Source organism: Apodemus sylvaticus, chromosome 19, assembly GCF_947179515.1.
Source record: "Apodemus sylvaticus chromosome 19, mApoSyl1.1, whole genome shotgun sequence".
Lineage (NCBI taxonomy): Eukaryota > Metazoa > Chordata > Mammalia > Rodentia > Muridae > Apodemus > Apodemus sylvaticus.
In genome coordinates this window covers 28,181,744-28,205,458 of record NC_067490.1, presented here as the reverse complement: position 1 = coordinate 28,205,458, position 23,715 = coordinate 28,181,744, and the positions used below count along the sequence as shown (strand labels likewise).

The following is a 23,715-nucleotide window of genomic DNA, read 5'->3' as shown; positions in this document are numbered from 1 at the left end:
GATGTCCCACAGCACAGTACCTCTAGACATACCGTCATAGACACATCCAGAAACATGCCTTCCTAATAAAGGCAGCTGTCAATCCAATCGCCGACTGTTGTAATTAACCAACACAGATGTCCACCATATATCTTCAGCCATCATTTAAACTGAACAACGCATTCATTTATCGAACAGCTCTTATATCAAAACCTCTTTAAAAAGCCAAGCCCCTTTCCTAAAGAGATCACAACCTAAAGTCTAGTTGAACTGTTTGCATAATAAGACACAAGGGCTGGGTGTGAGGCTGTGTGGTAGAGTGTTTGCTGCACGCGCAAGGCCGGTGTTGGATCCCAACCTTAAAGAAAATAAATCGCTTCTCTTGAGCCGCCCAGGACCATTCTTGGCTCTGTATTACCTATTCTCTTTTTCTAAGGACCTCTCTCCATGTTTAAATCTAAACTAAACTTTTTCCTAATAACCCCAAAACAAACAATAGAAACAACAACAAAAGACTCCAGACAAGAAAGTGCAAAAGATTTGAGTATCATATATAATATTAATATACAAATATTAATATGTGCATATTTGATAGGTCATGTTAACATGAGTATCTAGTATGTTTCTATTAATAGACAAGTAGTAATTATGAGTATTAATTAATATGATAAGCATTCTGTAAGTTGAGCATAGAGAGAGGAATTATTAGCCATCTGGGACTTGAGCCATGTTTCTAAGGATGGAAAGTGGGCCAGTCAGAGGAAAGAGAGGAACTGGGCAGTGGAGGGATTGTGGGGCACAGTTATACTATAGGGAGTCCTCTATTCAAGTCTTCAGAACATGGAGAGGAGCCAGGTAATGCACATATAACCCCGACCGAGGAAGAGAATGGGGAGTTTGCAGCCGGCCGGGCCAATACCATTAAGTCTTTTAAGGTAGAAGGCAGGACACAGGGAGGTAGACATTACAACTGTGAGAGCCGTGAACACGTATTTGAGCTCCTCATTAATTCCACCATTCATTCCCTAGCCTGGACAAGCTATTAGACGCCTCCCGCCCATTTTCCCAATAATGGCAATCTAGTCCCTACATCAAAGGTCTCTCAAGAATAAGAATACAGAGATAAAAATGACTCTAAAAGTTACTAATTAGTCACTACTTATCAAAATAAAACTATCATCACTAAAGATGAAATGGATTGGAATTATAGAAGGTCGTTAATGCTAAGTGGGATTTGCATTAAATTTTATAGGTAGTAGAAAGTCAAAGTTTTGCGTGGGAAAATAAGAAAATAAGGTTCGATGGGTTCATTTATTTATTTTTATTATTATTATTATTATTTGGTTTCTCGAGACAGGGTTTCTCTGTACAGCCCTGGCTGTTCTGGAACGTAGACCAGGCTTGCCTCGAACTCAGAAATCCACCTGCCTCTGCCTCCCAAGTGCTGGGATTAAAGGCGTGCCCCGCTTATTCTAAGCTGTAAGGTCAATCCATTCAACTTGTTCTCTGTAGAGCCCTAAACATCTGCAGGGAAAGCCTGTGGTGCTTTTAGAATGCTTTTTGAACTCTGTACATTCATTTCCTTGAAGAATTCCATTCACATACAAAGTCTATAACCTTCATTTTCTGGCACGGGGTGAGCACACCTGTGGAGCCAGGCCCTACTGGAGACACAGGTCACTACTAGCATCCCAGACTCCTTCAGGTAACCTGCCTCCTGAGTTCTGACGCACAGATTCATTTGCCAACTTTTGAAACTGATGCCAATGAGAATGCAGAATGTTGGTGACAGTTCCCTTCATCCAACAGCATATTCCCAAGATGACAAAGTTTCTTTTTTTTTTAATATTTTTATTTTCTATATTCTTTGTTTACATTCCAAATGATTTCCCCTTTCCCGGATTCCCCCTCCCCATATGTCCCATAAACCTTCTTCTCTCCATCCATTCTCCAATCACCTCCCTCCTTTTTCTCTGTCCTTATATTCCCCTCCAACGCTAGATCAATCCTTTCCAGGATCAGGACCCTCTCCATACTTCTTCATGGGAGTCATTTGTTATGCGATTTGTGCCTTGGGTATTCAGGGCTTCTGGGCTAATTAATATCCACTTATCAGAGATTGCATTCCATGTGTATTCTTTTGTGATTGCGTTACCTCACTTAGGATGATATTTTCCAGATCAAACCATTTGCCTAAAAATTTTGTGAATTCATTGTTTCTAATTGCTGAGTAGTACTCCATTGTGTAAATATACCACATTTTCTGTATCCATTCCTCCTTTGAAGGGCATCTGGGTTCTTTCCAGCTTCTGGCTATTATAAATAAGGCTGCTATGAACATAATGGAGCATGTGTCTTTATTGCATGCCGGGGAATCCTTTGGGTATATGCCCAGGAGAGGTATAGCAGGGTCCTCCGGAAGTGTCATGTCCAGTTTTCTGAGGAACCACCAGACTGATTTCCAAAGTGGTTGTACCATCTTACAGCCCCACCAGAAGTGGAGGAGTGTTCCTCTTTCTCCACATCCTCGCCAACACCTGCTGGATGACAAAGTTTCTTACACAAAGCTCCAGTCTTCTCTTTCCGACGACCACTATCCAATATTCTTGGGCATTTATTTCACAACTCATTTACGCATACTGTTATTGATCGCCACATTGAAAATTCCTGTGTGGCCCTTCATTTGGCATGAACAATTTTGAGCATCTGCTTTGGTGGCTGTGTGCACCCCATTCTGCCGTGCATAAATCTGCAGTGGAACTGGACTCCAGGGCGGAACTGCTACATCACAGGGCATGAGTATGCTCAGCTTACGTCAGTCGACAAACGCTTTTAAGGAAGAAATATTTCAAGGCCTTTGTAGTAACGTGGATTAGAGTAATGACTGAGGAGGGAGTTAGCTCCCTTCGGCAGCCTCGTGGGTGGAGCAGAGGGCTGTGGAGGGCGTAACCTCAGAGCTGCTTTCAGTAGGAGGGGTGTATTGCCATGGGAAAACTTACTCACGGGGTCCATTTAATTTAGGGTATTTTCAGCAGCTTCCTAGAATGTCCATGCATGTATGTGCATACGTACACAAACACACAAACACACACACCCTTAATGATAGGACAGAAGAAAGGGGAAAGGATAGGGAATCTGAATAAAATATGGACTTTAGCACTGAAAGATCAAGACTGGTTCTCGCATTAATCACAGTAAATGTGCATGGTAGTATACGAAGATAAGAAAAGTTAAATGGAAGGAAAGAAGGCATATAGGAATTGAGAAATATATAGAAATTTAGACTTGTCTAAAAACCTAAAGCTGTGCTGGAAAAAAGTGAATGTTAAACATCCACTTGAAATATAATCTGTACATTGTAATGTGCCTGCAGAACTTCTTTCAGGATACACTTTAAAAGCTTTAGATAACATACATGCATGCACATACACATAACATTCATACACACTTTCTATCTATAAACTTACATACACAGACAAACAAGGGATGCATACTACCTCTGCAAATGTTGGGTTTTGTGCCTTATAATAATAAACCTTTCCTTTCCATTCTATCTATTCTAACCTTTTCTGACTTTACACTATAGGCATTTGATAATTCATCAAGAAGCAATCTTCTAATAATCTTTAAGCAATAATGAATCAAACCTCCAAGCAAAGCCAGCATTCCAAAAGCCACGTCATAGTAGTGGTTTAAAGTCATCGAGTCCTTGTTTACATGATGGTGGGTGGGGAGGGAAGTCGACAGGCTTTCCGTTGCTAGAGAAACCAGCCACTAACATGATAGAAGATGCAGGGACAGGAGCCTGGGACAAAGGGCAGAGACCCGGCCTCCTTCAGCCCTACACTATGTGAGACCACTTGACAGTCCTTGACCATCTCCAGCCCTCGGTACTCATGATTTCAAGTCAATGATCAATTATGGAGTCTCTCCATGAGCCAAGAGACCCCTTCATTCTCACTTCTTGCCTGTGCAATTATCCTCCTTAAAGCTTTTCTCTCCATTCTACAAAATGTTGAGAGAATCTAAAACACGATGTATCTCCACTGAATGAGCACCTATGCCTAAACACACACAGACATACACACAGACACATACACACACACACACACGTGCACATAGACACATGTATACACACACATGCACATGCAGACACACATACACACAGGCATACGCACAAGCACACAGACATGTACACATATATGCTTATACACACACACATACACTCACATACACGCACACACAGACACATGTATACACACACATGCACATGCACATGCAGACACACATACACACAGGCATACACACAAGCACACACACAGACATGTACACATATATGCTCATACACATACATACACACACACACACACAGATGTGATGGCTCACACCTGCAATTCTAGTACTTGGAAGCTAGAAGCCAGAGGATCAAAAGTTCGAGCTAAGTAGTATTCAAGGCTAGCCCAAACTCCAGGAGACCCTTTCTCAAAGTACCAGCCACCATCATGCAGTGCTCACACCACCATGTGGACCACAGACATTTACTTTAATGTATCTGGGCTTGCTCAGTTCGCTCCCTAGGAGCTTTGGGATCAGTTGGGGTTCTAGCAATTTTACACGTTTAAAGTTTGGTTCTCCTACATTAGTTAACAAGCTTCTTATTAAAAAGCCAAATAAGTATTTTAAGCTTTATGGAATCATACAGTCTCTGCGGTAACAACTCAACTCTGTTGATAGACAAGGGCAGATAGATACACATGAAAACGAATGAATCTGCGTTTAGATAAAACTTTATTTATAAAATTAAGCAGCTGCAGGCTACAGTTTGCCAGTCTCCTTTCTAGAGTCACAGTGGGGCAGGAAAGACAACTGGAAAGACAGATTTTTGTAAAACTACATCACAAGTTCACACTAAGACAACTGTTTTGTTTGCAGGGAGGAAGTGCTCAAGAATCAGGATCTTCACATACCTGTGAATGTTCGTTTCCCCTGCATGAACAGGTCACATCACCAATACCTAAAGACAGAGCAGGAAAACACTCTCCCTTACATAGTTGTCAAGGCAAAACAGGGGATGTGTTTAATTTACATAGGCAAAATTTACAAGATGACCTGCAAAAGTAAAAATACCAGGTTTTAGCAAACTTTAGCAGTAAAAACAGAAACTCAAATCTGATCATTCCTCCTACATATTAAGCAAGTAATTAAGATAAATGCCAAGGTCATTGGCTTTCTTGGAAGAGCTATTGTGTTTTTATTCAATCTAGTTGCTTTAAACCTGCCGGCTCTTGGTCACCCATAAACTGCCAAATCTGCAGTAGCCAGAGCAATGACTCTTTGACCTGACGGTTCTGATGTATTTGGGGCTGCCACAAGAGTTATTCACCAGAGGGAATGAGTGAGTCAACTTCATTCCACCTTCCTTTGGGTCTACCCTAGCAAAAATGCCCCACCCTGTAAGAGTCACCTTATTGTCACCTCCATGGTAGCTAGCAGGTGTTCAGTAGCAGGCTGGAGTGGAGCTGACCCGCCGAGATCAAGCAAGTGCCTTTTTAAAAAACTGATCTTAAGTTGTTGTTCTACATGGCTTTGCCAAGTAGGCAAAGACCACATCAAATAGTAGAAACGGCACTTACTTGACTCCCACAGGCCAACTCCACTCTCTAGCAGCTAAGATGTCACTGGCATGGAAGGTGGAGAGTGAGGTGGGGCTCCTGGCAGCCACTGAGGAATGGTCATGAAAGACCTAAGGAACAGACAAGAGTAAGGTCACGCCAAAGGTCACGCCAAAGGTGAAGCCCCGAGCCTGCCAGCACTGCTGCTTCAGCCTGCAAGGCTGGGAGCCTCCAAAGACCTCCTGAGAGCACTCTTGGAAGAGCTCCAGACGGACTGGGAGAAATCTTTCAGAGAAATAAAGTATTCATTCATCAATTGCCACCCGGAAAACTCACAGAAGATGGAAGAACCGTGGATCTGAAGCAACAACCCGAAAACACTTGCAAAGACCGGCAATTTTTTTTTCACTTTATCTCCCTGCTTCAGAATATAAAGATAAAACAGAGAGCTCTAATAAATAATGAAGACACAACTGTTTCTAATGAAAGTGGATTCTAACAACAGAGCAGTGGGGTTAGAATCACTCAGCACTCCGAAATCTTGGTACACTTAAAAACACAACAGGAGTGAGGGCTTGGCAGTTAACAGCAAGCCAGGTTGCTCTTTCAGAAGACCTGGGTTCAATTCTCAGTGTTCACACAGAGGCTTAAAGCCATCTGTAACTCCAGTCCCCTGGGATCCAAAACTCTACTCTGGTCTCTACAGGACACCAGGCACGCATATGATACAGAGACAGATACAGATACAGGGACAAAAGACCTGTATACACCAAATAAAAAAGTTTTTCAAAGCAGATGCAGTTCATTGGGCTAACAAGGAAACTCCCTGGAACAGGGGTTGTCCTTGACTCTGATTGGGGATGACTAAAACCCAAGAACAGTAATAAAAGGAGTCTGTACATATCACCCCCCCTCATCCCCCCCCACATAGACCCAGCTTCTTTAAAATGTGTGATTTTCTGAAAAGCAGCAACAATGAAAAACAAAACTCTCATCTGTCCCATCATTCTCCTCCTTCCAACTAACCATCCCTGAAAAAAAAAGACAGGTAGATGGGCAGACAGACAGACAGACAGACATCTTCCTTTACCAGCAATCCATTCAGAACTCATTCTCAGACCATGTCAGAAGCACACAGGCAACTGAGCCCAGTCATCCCTGAGCCTCTACAACGGGCAGGTTTCTCAAAAGGCAAATATAATTTTTTTCATTCCAAATTAGTATTTGTCAAACAGATGTTCTTGCGTGGTCCCTCTTTGTTTTTCAATGTATTTATTTAGTGAGCAGTTCACATGAGTACTGAATTTATATCATTTCCACCCACCCAACCCTTAAGTCTAAGATGCATTAAAATTGTTCACGCTTTTTAACGGACAGTCTGGTGGCTCAAACTGCCCAGGTCCCAATCAGCTTAATTACAATGGGCTACTCATTGTTAATAGCATTTCTGGCCAGACTACAGCTTGAATGCCTAAGTAGCAATTTCTCCTTGATTTTGGCTGTGCTCCCCTGGCCTTAAGACCACCTCTGGAAAGCATCCTGCTTGCTCGAATTCCCCCTGCTGCCTCAGCATTTCTGGTTAACACACTGCACAGCAAATCATTTGGAGGGACAACCCGGAGTGAAGCTCTGCACTGTGGCTTCTGTAAAAGAAATGCTCAAATCGTTAGCCTGGATTTTGAAAATGTAAGACAGAAGCATGAGACTGAAAAGATAAAAATGTACCCAAGACTGCTCCTTAAAACAAGGACTATAACCCAGATTCAGATCCCAGTTCCCATATGGTAATGCACAACCATCTGGAACTGGACCTCTGTGGGCATTGGGCACACGTGCGGTGCACATACAGACAGTACCCAGAAAATCAAATATAAATACACTTTAAGTAAACAAGGACCATAACGTAAGAATCCACCTGGACTAATACCTAAGACTGAGTATTAAAACAAAGATTTATTTCACATCAACTATCTCTTTTTTTTTATTCGATATATTTTTAATTTATATTTCAAATGATTTCCCCTTTTCTGGCCCTCCGCTCCCGGAAAGTCCCATAAGCCCTCTTCTCTCCCCTATTCCCCTATCCACCCCTTCCCACTTCCCTGTTCTGGTATTCCCCTATACTGCTGCACTGAGTCTTCATATCAACTATCTCAAAAAGAAGTCCTTCTTGACCTTTTTAGAACTGGAGTTTCCTCGGCTTGCTCTGGAAAGCTATGCCACAATGTAACAACTTTCTTTCTTTTTTTCTTTCTTTTTTTCTTTCTTTCTTTCTTTCTTTTCTTTCTTTCTTTTAACCATAAAAGGCATCATAATCTTTTACAAAATAAAGCAGCATCTAAGCATGGCAGAGCATCCCAAACATGGAGAAACAAGTTGATGCCAACAGGTTTCATGCCACAGCTTGTCTGTCCTGGGAAAATCCTCATATTTCAGTGGAGTAAAGCAAGCTCTCCTGACACAGCCCGGTCCCCCCCCCCACTCCCCCGTGAGCTCGCCGTTAGAGGAGATGCTATTCTGCACCTTGCACGAGCCATGTTCATCTGTGTGCTGAGACGTTACTTCTCTCCGCCTTCTCTGGGGGAAGTACAAAGGGCTTTCCCAGGAAGAAGACAAATGAGGACATTGCACACCGAAAAAGGAGATTAGCTCTTCTGAAAGGCAAAAGAGAATTCCGAGTCTAACTCGAAAAATGGCATAATAGATTCCTGCCCCTCACAACCACCAGCGGGGGGGGGGGGGGAAATACTCAGCTGGGAAATGACTGTTTATACGGATCAGACACAGAAATACCACAGAGCACTTACAAATGAACAGAGTGGGGGCGGGATTGGTGGCGCTGGCTAATCTACCAGAGGACCTGGATTTGATTCCCAGCACCGCATGGTCGCTCAAAACCATCTGTTCCAGGAAACCTGATGCTTTCCTCTGGGGGTCCACAAGTACCAGGCATACACGTACATAGACATACATGCAGACAAAATACTCATATGCATTAAATAAGTAATATAATAAAAAAATGAACTACATAATGTATCAACTAAACATAATTTTATTTTGTATTACTTTTATTTGGGGGAGTGGGGTACAGAGGGCAGCCTACAGGAATTGGTTCTCTCCTTCCTCCAAGAGGGTTCTGTGGATTGAAGTCGGGTGATCAGGATTTGTTAGCAAGCACCCTTACCCTCTGAGTCATCCCCCTGACCCCCAATAAAGAGTTTTCATGTGTTATGCAAAGAGAATAAACTAGAGAAAGACACAGAGCATAAACCCTCCTTTTTAAAACATGGTTTTATTTAACTATTTCTAAATAGTTTTAATGCATGTTTGTAAGTTACAGAGGGTTTGAAGATGCACACATGCAGGGCACAGGCTAACCATGCACTGTGTGGGAAACACCAAATTCTAGAGAGGGTTACTCTGGGAAAGAGGATAGGACACAGAATGGAGGAGTTCCTAGGGGAACCCACTGAGCATGATGTAACCTTACGACCCGCCCCTCTAGGAAACTCCCTCCCATGACAGAAGGTCTTTCCTAGTTCCTTGGTGACCTAGCAGGCCAGTACTTCCTGCTTTCTTTCTCCTATGATCTTTCTGGTGCTGGCCGTGACGTGACCTTTGCCCATACATAGCTCAGGGCCAAGCCCATGGCTGCTGTTCATCTTACCAGAATACTCACTGCAGCAAGAAATAAAGCCTAAAAGACTATTATAGCTCCTTTCCATTCTCCTTCTCAGCTGCTACAGCTCTAGCAATCATTAAAAAGAAAGCCATTACATATTTCAAACTCACCCAACTTTGTGGTATTTGGCCATGCTAAGAATTATAATTCATTCTGAATCACAGACCAAGGCGGAATGAGCTATTAAAATTAAAGAAAGCACTGACTAGAGTTCAGCTCCCCATTAAATAAATCAATATTCCAAAATCCTGTAATGTGTTACGCTAACATTCTGCCTTAGCACCCCAACCGAACTTGGAAACCATTTTGTTTTAAGACGTAGGACAGAGTTTCAGATCTGAAAAATTATTTAAAGTGTTACTTTCTTGGGGATTTAAAGATAAAATAAAAACATCAGGGAGGTGAACATATACACTCGGATTTTTTTAAAAAAAAAATTCATTATCTTCTGACCAGAAAATTCCTTTTTATATAGAAGCTTCGGTCACCAGCCCTTACAGATCAGTGAGAGAGGAGGAGGAGGAGGAGGAGGAGCTGAAGGAGGAGGAACAGGAGGAAGAAGAGGAGCAGGAAGAGGAGGAGGAGGAGGAGGAGGAGGAGGAAGAAGAAGAAGAAGAAGAAGAAGAAGAAGAAGAAGAAGAAGAAGAAGAAGAAGAACAACAACAACAACAACAACGACAACAACAACAACAACAACAGAATTCTTCCATAAGTTTAATAACCTCATAAGGTTTCTTCTGTTCCACTATATTCAAGCTATCTTTAAATATACTTCTTTAAAGTAACCTAATATCTGAATTCTGTCTTAAAATGAAAGATGGGTCTTTACCACACTTGGCCACCTGCCACAGCCTGATTCATGGCAGCCAGGAGGGTCCTGGCGGTGCAAAGATGAAGCTATGGCGGGGTCAGATGGGAGATTCCAAAGGTTAACTCCCAAACAAATATCTGCAGAACATCTGCCACCTTCGGAATGCATGTCTGGAAGGAACGTGGGGCTGAAAGAACCTCTTCAATGCGTTCCCTCCTGTCTTCTGCAAAACCCGGCGCAGCCCAGCTCCCACCACCACAGGCCGGGCAGCAGTTTCTTTTCTGTGTGGTGCGGGGATAGAACTTTAGGTCTCACATGGGCTAGGCACACACCCTACCATTCAGCCCTGCTTGCTCTCCCCCTAGCAGTGGCGGAGCCCCTTCCAGGAGGCTAGGACTGCTCCATCGCCTTGGCCCCGCCCTGACTGTTTCAGCACCATGCAAACTCTTTCAAGATTATTCGCTGCTGCACGAATCGAAGCCATTTCATCCCTGTAATGTCCTGGCAGAGAACGAGATGATCTACAGCTATATCTTCCCCGGAGCTAAAAGATTTAGACAATGGTCTCTGGGATTGATTAACTCACTGACTCTCATCCATCCAAAAGTGAGCGACTATCTGAGCTCTTGACACCGCACTGGCTCTGTGCGTGGACCTAGCAGACTTTATGGGCTTCGGGTTGCCCACCAATGCCATTCCTGCTACTAATACATGAATATCATGAACAGCTAACCACTTACTAAGGTCTACCTACTACAGTTTCAGCTAATGTGACTACCAAGGAAAAGAGAAACATTGTGTTCAGGCTAGCCTGCCTGGATGCTATTGAGAATCCATTCACTAGGACAATCCTATCACCTCAGACCAACTTTGTTGCTTCTACCTTCTTCCAACTCTCCAACCCATGGCTCCCCAGTACATCATTCCCTCCTCTGCCATTCTCTCAACAGTGTGGATTAAAAAGAAGAGGAGGAACCGGGCGGTGGTGGCGCACGCCTGTAATCCCAGCACTCTGGGAGGCAGAGGCAGGCGGATTTCTGAGTTCGAGGCCAGCCTGGTCTACAGAGTGAGTTCCAGGACAGCCAGGGCTACACAGAGAAACCCTGTCTTGAAAAAACCAAAAAAAAAAAAAGAAGAAGAAGAAGAAGAAGAAGAAGAAGAAGAAGAAGAAGAAGAAGAAGAAGAAGAAGAAGAAGAAGAAGAAGAAGAAGAAGAGGAGAAGGAGGAAGAAGAGGGGGTAGGAGGAGGAAGAGGAAGAGGAGGAGGAGGAGGTGGAAGTCCATGGCAACCACAAAAGAGAAAGATGAAACTATAGCCATAAATGACTCCCTAAGGGAAATAAATACAAGGCGAATCGTTGACCACGATGTCAGATGAAACTATGGAAACTGTCCTGATGAGGAACTAGAGGGCCGCTCACCTTACCCCAAGCTCCTGACCTCATCGTGAAAACAGAACCTGGACGTTCAACTGCAGTGAAGCCACACAATGAAACAAAAGTTACTTGGAAGTGTTATAAAAAATACAGAGCAAGGAAGCCGGCTCAGCCGTTAGGTCATACTGATCTTGCACAGGACCAGAGCTCGGTTACCGGTGCCCACATCAGAAGGCTCACAACCACCTGTAACTCCAGCTCTCGAGGGCCTGACTCCTCTTTTGGTCTCCATGGACACCCATACACATGTGGCATACATTTCCATAGATAGACAGACAGACAGAAATCTTTTACAGCCAGATACCATGGCACCTTAATCCTAGCGTGCATACCCATCTCAAACATACATGCATGCACAGACAAGCATAGACAAATAATAAGCAAAAGACGCTCTTAAGGCTCACTAGATTGAGCATACTTAGTTAAATGACCAAAAAACAAAACAAACAAACAAACAAAAACAACAACAAAACCTGTCAAAATGTTAAGACCAAAGAGGTTAAATGTTTTGCTCAAGTTCATGGAAAAAAGAAGAGAACTCACACTACTGACTTCAAATGATATCCCCCTTCCCGGTTTCCCCTCTGTAGACCCCCCCGCCGCCCTGTCCCATCCCCCTTCCCCAATGGAAGAGCTAGGGGAAGGACTGAAGGAGTTGAAGGTAATTGCAACCCCATAGGAAGTACAATATCAACAAACCAAACCACCCCCTCCCAGAGCTCCCAGGGACTTAACCACTAACCAAAGAGTACACATTGAGGGATCCATGGCTCTAGCTACTGACTATTATACCACATGGAAACTTCCATTACACACAAATATATACACATTTATCCCCTCTTCATTTAAGTATCTCAGAAAACTACCAACAGCCTGACGATATAGCTCTCTTTTCTCTGGAGATTTCACAGACAGCATCACAAACACCTCCTCTTCTATAGAGATGTCCCAATGCCTATGAAAGACTGTCACAGTTACCAAAGGAACAGATGCCCACATTTGTATTACAATCCCTGGAAGATCAGAAAGCTGTGCTTTTTAAGTGAACAACTCCAGATATTGTTTTCCATTTTACTCTTTTACCTCTTAAGCAATGAGAGGAGTAGAAGAAGCAGGAATCGCCCGTATTTATGTTTCTAGTGTAGAAAGGAAGATAGGTAAATTTTTAATAAGGAAAAAAACCCTCAAGATTAGAATGCCTGCTCAAGGAGAAATAGCACTCTACTGCAGAGACGTTAGACAACCATGTGCTGAATTTGTAAGCTCTCCCAATGTGAAAATAAATGTTTAAGGAGATGGATAGGTACGTTTATTTATTTGAACATTACAGCAGTGTGCACACAAACCAAAACATCTCATAAACAGATATAGGTATAATTTTTATTTGCCAATTCAAAAAAAATAAAGGAAAAGGGAAAAAAAGACCACTACCTTATCATATTCAATAGTCTCTTAAGGGAATCAAAAACTATGGCCATTAAAGAGTTCTTTATCAACACATGCAAGACAAAACAGAAAGCTAAGAAGAACTAAGTCCAGGAAAATTTCTCTGAAGTCCTCCTCTGATGAGCACAGTACGAAGGACCACTGCGCAAGGCTATGGGGAAGTGAAGCCTGCAGAGCAGCCTTTGTCCAGAGACGTGCTTGCTGTGTGCTCTCCGTGCTGTGTGAACCTTCTCAGACCGCGGAGAGAATCTAAAGTCTACAGGGAAGAGGGGGAAGGCAGGTACATGAGAAGGCAGGCATCTGATTTGATATAGAAATGTAAAAGTGACTTAATAAAAGCACAACGACACATTTTAATACAAAAATAGAAGCCCAGAAAAGAACGCAAAGGAACATATTTAGTAAGAATATAAAAGGGGAACTTTCAAGCATCAAGAAATAATCTCTGTGCCTGAGGAATAAAGTCAGACCTTGAAGTAAACTATCCTCAACCTGGTGCTGGCTAAGAGCTTGGCACACAGACGTAGCCCATCACTTCTACTATGGAAGCTGGCTGGTCCCTACCCTCCATCCTGTCTCTCCTATCTCTAGCTAATGTCCTAGTTCAGCCATCTCTTCCTGAGCCACTGACCTGGCTGGCCCTTTATTGATCTCTACCTCTCCGGTCCCACTCCCTCTCCCTACCTTTACAGCAAAACCAGCATGACCTGTGTGAAAGCGTACACTTGATCAAGGGACCGTCCTGCTTTATATCCTCAGCAACCCTATCCACAAGCAACAGTTTGGTTTGTGTGTTTTTCAAACTATGGCTTCTTCAGTTGCAAAGTCAACTTGGAAGAGTCCTTAGTAGCACCTCTCAAGCAGAAAGGAAAACCGTGCAATTTCTTCCGTTTAACCTGTACACAGGCAGACTCATATACACACAATGGAGTGTCTCTAACACGTTCCACGATGGTGTTGGTCCACAAACGGCCGCTGCTGTACAGAATAAACTTCAGTTCCTTTTTGCAAGGCACTTCATGCTCACACGATACACTTGACTGTCACAGAGGCTGGAGCCAGGCTCTCTCGGGATGACATACCAAGTGTGCTTTTGCTAGTGTAGTGTTCTCAACTACGATCCTGGACAAATCACTTCACCAATCAGACTTAACTCAGCCTTACTATCTATAAAGTGAGTACGCACATCTTGAGGTAACTCAAAAACTGAAGGAGATTAAATATAAAGTGCATGGTGACGCTGAGAAATATTATTATTGGGATCACCACCATCGCTCGCCTTACCTGACCTTGTCCCTTAGGCACGGTCGTATCACATCTCCGTGACCTGAAACACTGACCACGCTTTTCTAGTCCTACACACATGCACTGCTTCCTGCTTTAGCACTGTGAGGCCACCGCAGGGAAGCCTTCCTGCTTCCAACAGGTAGTAGCCACTGCTCCCACCCAACCTGCACGAGCACAAACGACCTAGCCTTGTCTCCCATGCCTTTAATCCCAGCACCCACCTAGAGGACAGAGGCAGGTGGATCTCTGTGGGTATAAGGCCAGCCTGTTCTACATGGTGAGTTCTAGAACAGCCTACATAGAGAGACCCTGGCTCAAAAGAAGAGAAAGAAAAACTACATCTAAAAAGCAGCAGCACAATCCATCACAGCGCTTGCACCACGTCCCCTGGCCACACTGTGCACTCTTGTCGGACCCACCAAACGCACCGTCTTTCCTAGCACAGTGATTTGCACGGAAAGTCTACACATCCCTTCCAAGTGATTCTGGGTAATTTAACCTTTGTAGGTGGAACATTTTGTCACAGAGTCCACTAGAAAATACTGCAGAACTATCCAGTATAGAAGCAATACCAAACAATTACCTCGTTTAGTAGGACTGTTTAGCATTCCAGATTAAGTTACCAAGATCCCTGGGAAACAACCCTGATTCAGACGGCAGTCAGCCAGCTAGTGCCTGAAGGGAACATGGGGAAAGATTTAAGGACTGGAGACAGTAGGAAGGACCTTGAGGTCTCTTGGAAAACTACAGCAGATGCAGGAAGAGCAGGAGACAAAGAGGAAGGCAGAATCAGCTTCAGCTCAAAAGCCAGTGTTTCCCCCATCCATCACTAGCACTGAAACAGTTCACGGTACTCAAAGACAAGTAAACCCATCCCCAGTGTCCACACCCACAAAACTGGGGTAATGGTAAGGATTAAAGGACTCTGCCAATGCCCTCAGATCCTTCTACACTGCAGAGGTCGGGTTGTGCAAGCTATCTCATTGGCTCTATTGTTATTTGACAATTTATCAGTCACTTTAATTTTCTCCGCATCAAAGTTTAAAGCAGACATTAATATCTTGAAACGCCCTGTAACATCACTCAGAATAGACAAGAAGCATGACACAGACCTGTCTTGGGAGGCAAGAGAACTTAAGGATTTCAGGACCTATTAAGACAGTCAGGACTGTGAGCTGCCGGCTGTCCGCCTCTGCAACTTCCCAGAGATTGTTACGAGGGTTCCGCAAATGATCAGTTGGACAATAAACAGCAGAAAACATGCATAAATGAAAAACTTTAATAATGACGCGAGCAAGGCAAACACCACTTTCTTACAGACTAATAAACTTAATATCACCCAAAACAACCATTTGAAAAAATCATTGCCTTGAAGAGATGTCAAGATATGATGTCCTATTATCCAGCTGCCTCAGAACTGCATCTGACAAAGGTTCCCTTTAGCATCCTGTTACATCCAGTTGGTGATATAATTCACCAAGTTATATTTTTATGACTATAAAAAATTCAAGCCTGTATACAGTTTATGGACCAATAGCTCACTAAGCTTATTAAAATTAATTTGTTTGATGTCAACCTTCATTTTTACCCAGCTGTCTTTACTGCAAACATTTTACGACGTGCACAGAAATAAATGGGTTGTTTCTCCCCTTTGTTTTCAACATGCAGGAGACTTTTTTTTTTTTTTTTTGGAACATAAAAAGATAAAGTCTTTTTGATTGTTTGTTTTCTTTTGTTTTTAGTAGAGCTTAAAATCTTGGCTCTTACTGTGGTACAAACCCAAAACAAGAACAATTTTTAGACATTGGAATTCATTGTAATAAGGCTGTACTTCAATGTCCCTCACATCACCAAAGGTTTTACCTCCATAGTAGCTAAGCTAAGAGTTGACAGTTCTGCTGCACCAAGGAATGAATTGTAGGCACAATTATTTGGATACAGAGTTCCTGCTATGGTCAAAACTATTTGACTTGAGTGATTGTCATCATTCTCAGCCCACAGGGAACAGGTTACATTCATTTAAGAAATGGTGTGTTTATTAGGATGGTCTATCCATGAAGTCATTCATCAGTTGTTTCAAAGAACAATGGTTCTGCTTGGAGAGTGGCACAGACATTAGGTGAGGGTAAGATTCTGGTTCATTGGCTGTGATGATTTTGAAAAGCATTCATCTCAGAAAAGGAGTAACGTATAAGGTCATCTTCAAAACTGATACAATGAAAATTTGTTTTCAACCTGCTCAAAAGGAGACAGCTTTTTTCAAAGATTTACTTTTTTGGTTTTTAACTATGAACGTGTACGTATGGGTACGCGCGTGTGAGTGCAGATGCCCACGGGGAAGGCCAGAGGGGCCAGACTGCCCTGGAGCTGGAGTTCCGGGAGGTTGTGAGCTGCCTGACATGGGTGTTGAGAGCTGAATTCTGGTCCTTTGCCAGGACAGTAAGTGCTTTCAGTCACCGAGCATCTCGCCAGGCCTGGCAGGTGTCTCTTAAGCATCTGTTGTCCAGCCTGATGTGTATCAGAGCACACTTGTTCAAGACTGACTCACGCGCTCTGCACCTTCTCTAAGAATTCCACCCCAGTTAACTGGTTTTTTTCCAATTCACCTTTTAAGACCAGTGTTAACACTTTAGAGCAAAATATACAACCATGTAATTTAGAAGGAAAAGAACTGGATGGGGGAATGGAGAAAATAACAGGCCTTCTCGGCTTGACATTCACGGATACCATGAAAATCCATTCCATCACTCTCAGACGCCTGCATCCTCTAAGGCAGGGGCTCTCCACCTTCCTAAGGCTGTGACCCCTTAATACAGTTCCTCATGGTGTGCTGACCCCCAACCATAACATTACTTTCATTGCTACTTTCTGACTGTAGTTTTGCTACTGTTATGAATTGTAATGTAAACATTTGTGTTTTCCGATGGCCTCGGGTGACCTTGTGAAAAGGTTGCTCAACACCCCACCCAGGGGTCATGACCCACAGGTTGAGAATGACTGTTCTTAGGACATCTGAGGTTTGTTCTAGAATTACCTGTACACAATAGTTAATTTTCCTAATAACATATTCTAGTAGTTTTAATGTGTCGATGAGCCCGCATTAATCGGTCCAATCAAGAAAAAAGGTTCCAAAGCTGAGCAGATATTTTAAAATATTAAAATATAATCTTCACCTTAATCCCAGTGGATATTCACATAATTATATCATATTGTAAAAGACCTAACAGGAGGTATAAACAGGCCCAAAATAAAATAAAAAGGTTGGCTGTCAATTTATTGTCTTTGACTACATCATTCTTTTTTTTTTTTTAAGATTTATTTATTTATTATATGTGAGTACACTGTAGCTGTCTTCAGACACACCAGAAGAGGGCATCAGATCTCATTACAGATGGCTGTGAGCCACCATGTGGTTGCTGGGATTTGAACTCAGGACCTTCAGAACAGCAGTTGGTGCTCTTAACCACTGAGACATCTCTCCAGCCCGACTACATCATTCTTAATGGTGAATTTTCTATTTAGATTTTTTTTTCACAGAGCATAAGATAAAGAAAGTCCTTGGAGACTTAAAAAGATTGAATAATCAGAATTTGATGAATAAATCCAAGTTCACTCACTAAAATATTTTATGGGATTCAAAATAAGTAAAATTTTCGAGATGAATAAAAAGATATCTACCTCCTTGAAAATAAAACAAGTGTGTTCTAAACTGGTTCATCCAGGACCCTCAATAGTCCAATACTTCTAGTAGACTGAAAACAACACATTTGGAATATAATGGAAGCATATATTCCTAATTATTGGGTAATTATCATTACTTTAACTGATTATGAACAGAAAGCTACTGGTCACCACAGAGCTAACTTGGTGGTCCCAACTTCCCCCACCTATCCATCATAAAGAAATGTGACATCCAATCGCCAAACTTAAAGAAAAATTTCAGGGGCTGGGGAAATGGCTCAGAGGTTAAGAGCACCGACTGCTCTTCTGAAGGTCCTGAGTTCAAATCCCAGCAACCACATGGTGGCTCACAACCATTTGTAATGAGATCTGACGCCCTCTTCTGGTGTGTCTGAAGACAGCAACAGTGTACTTACATATAATAATAAATAAATCTTTAGAAAAAAAAAAGAGAAAATTTTCAGATTGAGCTTCCTGGACAACAGGCTAAAAAGTGTTAAGAGGAGAAGACTAGTAAGATACACACCTTGGCTATATCTCCCCAGTAAGATAGGGAGTCCAACAATCAACCCTTCACTGTCATTCACAGATCGAGTACACTGTCAATCTGCATCCTGAATGCAATAAATTCTATTACGATTTAAATTGGAGAACGGAAAAACAAAAAAATTTAAGAGGCAGGAATCACCAAAGTTAAGATATAAACCAAGCCTTCCATTGAAAGGAATCTCAATCCCTGATTTCTTATTTGCCACAAACATAACCTCATATGTCACTCCTCTGTTTCATTAGATTTATGAAGTGAGGGAGTTAGGCTTGCAAGGAGTTTTATTTACGTCATTCTCTGGCCTGAGATGGACCTTAGACATAAGAGGAATGACTGGGGCTTGTTAGGGCTGAAACCCAGACACAGCATTTGCTTAACAGTACATGTGTATGGAACATTTGAGGGCCAGCACTGAAGCCAGCTTAAATTCAGTAGAATTTTTGTGCATGAATGCAGCATACAGAAAAGAGATTCAGACCAGGAGAAACTCAAGAGAATTAAGGTTTGAGACTAGAACGTTCATTCAGGATCCCATGCAGAAGGAGCATTGCAAATTCTAGACCAGCTTGGACTGACTGCATAGGTAGCTGGAAGGAGCCTTGGCTATATTCTCCCCTCAGGCAGGTGCAGGGTGCAGGGGGTGCAGGGCAGAGGGGATCTGTGTATTAAACAAAGTAGCCTCAGGTAAGTTGCAATAGTATTCCTGTCAGGACACTGAAAAGGGTGGAGAAAAGGAGCTACAAATTGTAACAGTGTAACACCAGCTTATGATTTTGTAACTGGGCCCAGAGGCTGACCACTAGGAACTGCCAACGTTCAGGCTGTCATAATCCGAGATGAAGCAGTTTGATTTTGCAAAGGAACCGCACAGTCCACAGTGAAAAGCAGCTCCCCTCCACGGAGCATCTTTGGAAATAGCAGCCACCTTTACTAATCACACAGGAAGGTGAGCGACAAACAGTTTATATTCCCTGTAGGTGCTCTGGAGTTGGATAATAGCAGGCTCCTAACACGAGGGGGGAAAAGTAAGACTTGATTTCAAACCCTGTGCTGGAGAGGAGGCTGGACTACATTTTAATGGGGGAGTTATAACCGTGCAATCACATTGGCCATTTTATTCAAGTCCTATTTGGTCTACACTCCTTCTAAAATGACGACTCTTGACTGGCTGAGCATGGTGGCACGTGCGTATAATCCCAACACCAGGGAGACGAGAAACAGGAAAAGAAGAGGAGGCCATTTGGCCTCTGCTACATAGTGAGACCCTGTCTCAAACAAACAAACAAACAAACAAACAAACAAAGGTGACCCAAAGCCAAGAAGAAGCAGCAGTTATTACTAGTAGGACCCTTGGCTCTAATTTGCTGTACCTACTATGGCTGAATAGAAGTGCCACCAGCAGGGCTTGTGATCGGGTTTGATGCAGACTGCCATCTGCTGCACACATGGGATGCATCTCCCATGCATCTCCCATGCATCTCCCATGCATCTCCCATGCATCTCCCATGCATCTCCCCAGGTACAGTCAAGAGGTTTATTCCATACTCTCCCACCACACGTGTCTCAAAACCACATCTGCTTAGAGATTCCTACTCCTGGAGGCTTTGGAAAGCAAAGACTTCCCTGGCAGACAAAGAGTTAATTTTATAAGAGAAGGGAGAGATGCAAAGGCAACTCTTGTAGTTTATGATACAATTAATAGAAGACTAAAAGGGACTCGTTATACCTGGGCAGGAGTCTTACCGGCTGTGCAGTCTTGGCCAAGTCTTTCTCCTTTCTGGGCCTCAATTTCAGACTTGAAATATCACGAGTTAAATCTCTAAGAGGCATCTTTCATACAGAATGCCACATGAGGAATCACAGAAAAATCACGTGGGGATACATACATGATGGCTTTAGAGCAACTGGGCAGATATTCAGAATCTGCTTCTATGAATTTAAATAATCAGGTTCACCTCTTTTCAAACCTTGGATTCCGAAGTTCATTTACAAGTCACCATTCCCATGACAACACTTCTGCCCTTCAAAAATAACACTTCATTTTTAATTGTGCTTTCGGTTACAAATTCAGTTCAACACTTTTACCCACCCCAGAATAGCACAGAAGAATATTGTCTGAAGTATCTCTTACAAGGAAGACACGCACAGACCCATGCATCTGAGGCACACATTTTTAAACACCACTTGAATACCACACCCAAACAGTATTAAGAACAAACTGCAAAATCCGAAGATGCCTCATTGGAAAACAAAGATAGCTTGGGAATTCTTCCAATAGTTCAGAGGGAAAAGACTGTCATCACATTTTGGGGGTGGCTTGTGTGTCTTTCAGAGAACATAACTGGAGGCTATCAAACATGCAAATCAGAATCGAACTATAGAAAAAACTCGGCTCTCACCCAAAAGCTTTAGCAAAGCAATGTCAGTATGCCAAAATGTGAAAAAGTACAATTTTCTCACAAGAAGGAAGCTCGGGTCCATAACTATCGCTAATAATAGCAATACTATCTTGTATTCGCAGCGCCTCGGTTTTTTTTCATAGCGCTTTCCCACAATTTTATGCTACCACGGGTCTAGGGCTATCCTCTCTGCAAAGTTCCAGTCCTTTCCGCTTAGGAGACAGAGAATCAGAACAAGACAGGTCATGATGCATGGGCCGAAGACAGCACCTTCTCTATTGGGCCGGCTGCAGTGAGCTTCTCCTCACACTATACAAGTTCACCTTATGAAATTAAACCTCCACTTGTTCTCTCAAAGAGTTGGCCAGAGACCAATACGCATGGGCCTCGAAACTCCAAAGGAAGGGAACCTGCTGACCTGTTAGGTCAAGAACTCCATGCCAGACTCCGGTACTGTACCGCCAACACTACACATACACACGCCCCTAGGCTGTTGAGACAGAATTCCTTCTTTGCCAGGCAATGAAACCCGGCAAGAACTGGTTAATAGAATCACCAAATCTCTGCCTCCATGCCACCTCTCTAGTGCCTGCTGCCCTTCCTTTGGGCTGGCGCGCAGCCTGAAAGCTAACCCTCGGAAGGGACCACCGGGACCTTTAAGGACCCGAGGGGATGGTGTTTGCCTCCTGAAGCAATGCAGCATCCGCCTGGAGGAAACTGGTTCCCAGAACACGCACATGCAGGGACCTGATCAGAGAAGGATAAAGTTTGATTTTCCTTCCTGCTTGTTCCTAGGGGACCGAGAGAGGGCGAGGCAGCAGCCTCCTGGGGTCCCGGGGTGCTCTCCGGGGACAGTTCCCAGCAGCATGGCACTGCCACTCTCCTGACACACCGGCAACCGCGGCAACTCCGGACGCCCCAACCCGCCCAGAGGAGGAGAGAAGGCGACAACTTGCACCGGGCTCAGTTCGGGAGCATTGGAGCAAAGCTGTCAGAAACGTCGGAAGGAGGGACCGAGCCTGGAGGCGGGTCAGGGAGAGGTTCAAGTCCCGTGCCTTCCCCGCCCTGGCGTCCCCAGTCCTGCGGGAACATCCCTGCTGTCGCCCCTCCTCCTCCTCCTCTCCTGCCTCCCGCCCGCCCGCCCGCCCGCCCTGCCTTCTCAGCCGCCGCCGCAGGCGCTGAAGGACACGGCGGCTCGGTGGCCGGCCACCCCGGGGCGGCCGCGAGTTGAGGGAAGTCGCCGGGCGCCCTGGCCTGCCCGCGGCTCCCCACGCCGCCCCGCCCTCCCCGGAGCCGCGCTCGCTCACCGTCCGGTGCTGCTGGTGCGGCCGGTGACGGCTGACGCCCAGCCCGGGAAAGCAGCCGGCAGTCAGCGCTCCGCAGCCGCCGGCGCCCCCACCGCCGCCCCGGGAGCAGAGCAGTAGCAGGAGCGATCTACCTGCGGCGGCCGCCATCTCTCAACTGGAAACGGCGCTGGCCCAGGCAGCGCAGCGGACGGCAGGGGCGTGGCCAAGACCCGCCACTCAGCCGCACCAGGCCAATTGCAGCCCTGAGTCAGGCCTCTGAGGCGGGGCTTCCTGCGAAGCCCAATCAAAAGGCGGGAGAATCCCGGCTTCGGGCTGTCTGTCACTTCCAGAGTTACCTTACGGGCAAATTCTAGGGGACCCGGTCTCTGGCACTTGAGCCTCTTGGAATGGAGCAGTAAGGGATGGCGCGTTCGATTTGGCTAATCTTTACCAAGCGACTTGATAAGAGAACTAGGGAAATAGATACCTGTGCAGAGCTTGTTCTGAGTGTTCTAAGTTGTCTGCATAAGCACCATTTTAAGTCGGCTGGCGACTACTTTCGACCACATGCCTAAAGTTAGCATCCATAACTGTTAGCATTTGGATGTGCCGAAACTAACCCTGAATTGTAAAGTATTCCAATTGACAGTGCTGTGCAACATGATATAAAGTAGTCTAGAGTGGTTGTAGTTTCAAACTCCCAGGATGAGTCCCTGCCTGCCATTGGGCTGAATGAACAGAACGCTCCACAACTGAAACACCTGATTCTTTTTCCCAACACCCTTAGATTGACATTCCGCTCTAAAAGCAACACTGTTCATTACTATTTATGACCTTGGTCTCCTTTTAAAAATAAACTACAAAAACAGAAGAAACCAGCAATATAATAAAACCATGTAAAGATGAACCAAGTTTCATAATATTGCTAAAATAGCAAGTAGAACACAGTTGAGAAAAACTTTTCATGTCTGGGGCGGGGTTGGGGGGGGGGGAAACGGGGAAATGTCATTATGTTGCCCAGGCTGGCCCACAATGCACTATGTGGCCCAGAATGACCTCAAACTCACCCCCAACCTCAGCATCCCCAGTGCTGGGGGTTATAAGTATGAATCATCACACCCAACATAGAATTACTCTTTTCTTTTTTGTTGTTGTTTTGTTGTTGTTGTTGTTGTTGTTGTTGTTCAGATTTTTGTTTGAGATTAAGTCATACTACATATTCAGGCTAGCCTCGAACTTACAATCATCCTGCCTCAGCCTCCTGAGCGCTATGATCACAAGCACCACCATGCCTGGTTTGGGCTAAGCTCACTCACTGTCTCTTGAAAACACAACTTGCCACGGAACAAGGTTTCTCAACCTGTGGGTCGTGACCCTTTGGGTCAAAAGCTTTTCCTCATGAAGTCGCCTAAGACCATCCTAAAACACAAGTATCTACATTATAAATCATAGCAGTAGCACCAAAACTACAGTTATGAGGTAGCAAGAAAAACAATGTTATGGTTTAAGGTCACCACAGTATGAGGAACTGTATTAAGGGGTCACAGCAT

At 44.0% G+C, this 23,715-nt stretch overlaps 1 protein-coding gene across 1 annotated transcript in view; it reads right to left on the bottom strand.

Moving 5' to 3' along the window:
* Mcu (mitochondrial calcium uniporter) overlaps window positions 1-22,372 on the bottom strand; it is a 174,978-nt gene extending 152,606 nt beyond the window's left edge. The window contains exon 1 of the mRNA XM_052163464.1: window positions 22,187-22,372. Within this exon, the coding sequence (XP_052019424.1) occupies window positions 22,187-22,333 (147 nt within the window). The 5' untranslated portion in view covers window positions 22,334-22,372. The remainder of the gene's footprint in view (window positions 1-22,186) is intronic.
* Window positions 22,373-23,715: the final 1,343 nt, after the last annotated feature.